Genomic DNA, 3871 nt, shown 5'->3' on the forward strand with positions numbered 1-3871 from the left:
CTTCGGATTCTGTATATCCCTCTCCCTCTCCCCTTCCCCTGCTCATGCTCTGTCTCTGTCTCTCAAAAATAAATGTTAAAAAAATGTTTTTAAATAAAATAAAAAAGTATAAACCACTGAATTGTCTTATATAACTCAATTCTGAACATATCTCCTAGGTGTTTGCCAAACAACATCAATTCTTAAAAAACAGCTTTGTGAGGTGTAATTGATGGGCAACAAAGTGCATGTTGAAGCACAATTTGATATGTTTTGACATACGTGCGCACGCGTGCGGACTAGCCGGGGAGCAGGTGCCTCAGCCAGAGCTGCTTCGGGGCACCTGTCCCCCTACACGTGCCCCTGCGGCCCCACCCCCACCCCAGGCAGCTGAGGGTCCGCTTTTTGTCACTAAAGGTTGGTTTGCATTTTCTGAAGTTCTACCACTGACTGGTACCTTTCCTTCGGCGTCATCACTTTGTATACGGAATAGTTACCAGTATACACCATCACCTGGGCATAAAACAAGTCTCAATAAATTTGAAAGGATTCGGATCATGGAGAGCATGTTCTTCAACCACAATGAAATGAAATACTAGAAATCAGTGACAAGATTTTTAGAAAACCTTCAAATATTTAGAAACTAAACCATGGGTCAAAGAAGAAATCAAAGGGAAACTGAAGAGTTATTTATTTTGTGCAGTTACCACGTGCCAGGTTCTGTCCTGGGTCATTTCCCGAAACAGCCGCTGCTGTAAGGTTCCTAAGCCTACCAGGAGCACCGTCTTGCCGCGGCGACGGCACAGAGCAGGGGCCTGCCCAGGTCGCATGAGCAGGCAGTAGCAGATCCGACATTTGAATCCAGCGCACCTGGACCCAGAGTCCACGCCTTGCGTTCCAGCCTAATGGAGGGACACCACAGGGTTCAAGTGAAGTAAGAGAATGGTCAGGGTCCCCGGACAGCAGCTCACATTGGGACCAGTTCAACAAATATTTAGGAGCCTATGATCTGCAGGACTTGGATATGTGATAGGAACACTGCGGAGGGAGCAGGAGGAGACTGGGTGGAAGAGGAGGAGAGGGGCACATGAAGAGCAGGGGCCAGAGGACTGGCTGGAGGGAGTGAGCACACGCCACACTGCGGGGGGGTCCCCACGTTCTGAGACATTATTTATGCAGGGGATTGGGCCTGATAGGTAATTCAGGATGGGCAGGGCCTCTAGGGAAATAGAGGGAGCTGAAGGTCCCTGGGGACATCACTCAGAAGAAAGCAAGTGAGTGGTGTCCAGGCCAAAGGGACCGCTTGCGCTTTCGTGCAGCCCTGCGGGCTAGTTCACAGCGAAGTTTAGAAAGGAGAGTGACAGGGAGCGTGGGGGGAGCCACAGGCTACAGGGTGGAGACAGGTGCAGTTGGGGGCTATGGGGGTCTTCCCGCTGAGCCACTGGTTGTGGTGACAGGGGTGAGGGACTTGGGGAAGGAACAGATGGATTTGAGAGGCATTTAGGAGGCAGAAGTGGCAGGACTCACACCAGATCCCCTGTGGAGAGACTTGGGAGTTCTAGAAGGCGGGTGAGGCAGCGAGTGGGCTCCACGCCCCCGGGTGTGGCACCAGGATGGTCCCGGCCCAGGCTCTTCAGTCGTCTGCTCGGACGTCCTGCTCCAACCGCTCCAGACCAAGGCCGGAGAGGGGGGCAGGGCAGCCAGCACGGTGGAGGAACTGAGGCAGAGGTCCCGAGGGCCGTGGTGGTTGGTGTAGGATGTTGCCTAGAGGCCAAGAGGGGGCAGGATGAGAAAGTTCTTTTACTTAGTGTCTCAGGCAGGCAGGAGAGCGCGAGAGGACAGGAGGATGTGGCCGGAGGGAGGGCGGTTAGAGTGGGAACCAGCCGGGCTGTTAACTACGATCCGGGAGGGACCTTGGGGCGAGCTGAGTGGAGCAGAAGCAGGTGAAGTCTCCACAAACCAAGAATTTCACAGCTGGAGGGCTTTGAAGGGCTCCCCTACAAGGAATCTTACACTTACAGGGCCAGGACAGAAGTGGGGCGGAAAGGAAGTGGGCCTGGCCTCTGGGTCGGGAGCAAGAGTGCCCACCCCTCCACCCTGGAGGTCCAGGGGAACTGCGCCTCACTGCCCCTCCTCCTGGCCTCCCCTCCCCTCCCCTGCCGGGCCCAGGCTGCAGGGAAAACCCGGGCGAGAGCTCCCAGACACGGCCGCGGTCACAAGTACGGTTTACAAGGTGCCCCAGCAAATGCATAACGACCCTCCCCTCCCTCGACCACGTGGCTGGAAGTTTCCATTCTGTCTTTCCTATCTTTAAGGCTACGCAAGGCGCCCCTGCGATGTTTTCACACGCTCCCAAACCCCAGTTTGAAAACCCCCGTTCCTGGAAAGGGGGGGTTTCCGGGAAATGAGGAAGTAGAAGGAGAGTCGGGTCAGGTTTGTTTACAGCGTAAGGAGCTTCCAGATTGTTCCCGGGGGCTGGGAGGGGAGGCTGCAGTTCAGGGAGGGGCTAGCGACAAAGGAGCCAAGGGCTGAGCTCATTTACTGGGACTCGCGGTGCTCCAGGCCGGGATCCGCCAACCAGAAAGCACCTGGTTGTTGACTTGGGTGGCGTCCACGGGCCCCACCACTCCAAGATTCTCTTGACTGTCATCTACAATTGTTCAAAATACCTTAGAAATCTTTGTTCAAAATACCTTAGGAATCCCCACTTAGAAACTGGCTTTGGAAGCAAGTTAGTCCTCCAAACGGTGAACTAGATACTTCATGGATACCTCAAATTACCTAAATCGGCCATAAAGGGCTTTACAAAACTATGGCGGGTGTACTGGGTGAGCACGCACGAGTTCACCGATCCAGGAACTCCAGACGAGTGTCCAGAGTGTGAAGGTCACGGTTTTAGGGCAAACCAAAAGCAGGTAGAGGTGATGGGTATGAAGGAGGGCACTTGTGATGAGCGCTGGGTATTCTATGTTAAGTGAAGAATCGCTAAATTCCACTCCTCAAACTTAGGGGGAAAAAAGTAGAAAGGTAGAAAGCCCCAAGAGATACAGCATGGGGTTTGCAGAATTCAGACCTAACGGTCCATCTGGGCATTTCTCCCTGTGCCCAGCGGGGTGTAAGAAAAAGACCCGCTCCCCCAGCCCATCCCAGCAGCGGCCTGGCCTGCGTTTGGAGATTCCAGGGCAATGGCAGGGATGACCCTCAGTCACTTGCTGGTGTTCCTCTCTCCTTGCCCCACACTCAGAGCCGGGCCCCTGGAGTCCGACCAGCATCCAGGGGCTCTAGCCCAAACGGACCCCCACGTCGCTGGAGACTCCCTTGCCTCAGGGCAGAAACGAGGGGTGGGCTTGGCCTCCCCATGCACATGCCCAGGCCACCCCTCACACCTGTCAGGGCCCAGCGCCCCGGCACCCCTTACTCAACCAGGCTGCGAGCAGGGAGGGCCTCCGCACCACGAGGCTCTGGCGGGCACCCGCTGCCCCACTAACAGGGCCCCGAACCCATTATCGCTGCCCCGGCCTTAGACATGTGGTATCGTACCCCTGAACCCTCAACCGCAGCCCTGAGCCTCTGATCTCCTCGAGCCCCTGAGCCCGGCACCAGAGCCCTAGAACTGGCCCAGGGCCCCTGGTGGCCGGCGCCGAGGGTCCCGAAGCCTACACTGCCTGGGGACACCGGCTAAGAACGGCAAGTTACTTCTACGGACTTCCCAGAAGCAACGGATGCGACACCCAGTCCCGGGCGTGGGTGGCGCCACTGCGCCCGCGCTCGCCAAGCGGGTGGTACGGCCCGGGGTGGGGGGCAGGGCCGCCGGCGGGAGGCGGGGCCGAGGGCGGTAGCCCCGGAAGGCGCCAGACCTTCGCGAGAATTCCGGGCTGCGCAGGCGCAGGGA

General features: G+C 56.8%; 1 protein-coding gene across 1 annotated transcript in view; it reads right to left on the bottom strand.

Annotated features, from left to right (window-relative positions):
* Nucleotides 1-646: 646 nt before the first annotated feature.
* LOC115301139 overlaps nucleotides 647-3871 on the bottom strand; it is a 3390-nt gene continuing 165 nt past the window's right edge. The window contains exons 2-5 of the mRNA XM_029950816.1: nucleotides 3640-3854; nucleotides 2568-2629; nucleotides 1507-1743; nucleotides 647-881 (exon numbers count right to left, since the gene is read on the bottom strand). Coding sequence (XP_029806676.1) covers nucleotides 666-881; nucleotides 1507-1743; nucleotides 2568-2629; nucleotides 3640-3854 — 730 coding nt within the window. The 3' untranslated portion in view covers nucleotides 647-665. The remainder of the gene's footprint in view (nucleotides 882-1506; nucleotides 1744-2567; nucleotides 2630-3639; nucleotides 3855-3871) is intronic.

Source organism: Suricata suricatta, chromosome 9 (assembly GCF_006229205.1).
Source record: "Suricata suricatta isolate VVHF042 chromosome 9, meerkat_22Aug2017_6uvM2_HiC, whole genome shotgun sequence".
Classification (NCBI taxonomy): Eukaryota; Metazoa; Chordata; class Mammalia; order Carnivora; family Herpestidae; genus Suricata; species Suricata suricatta.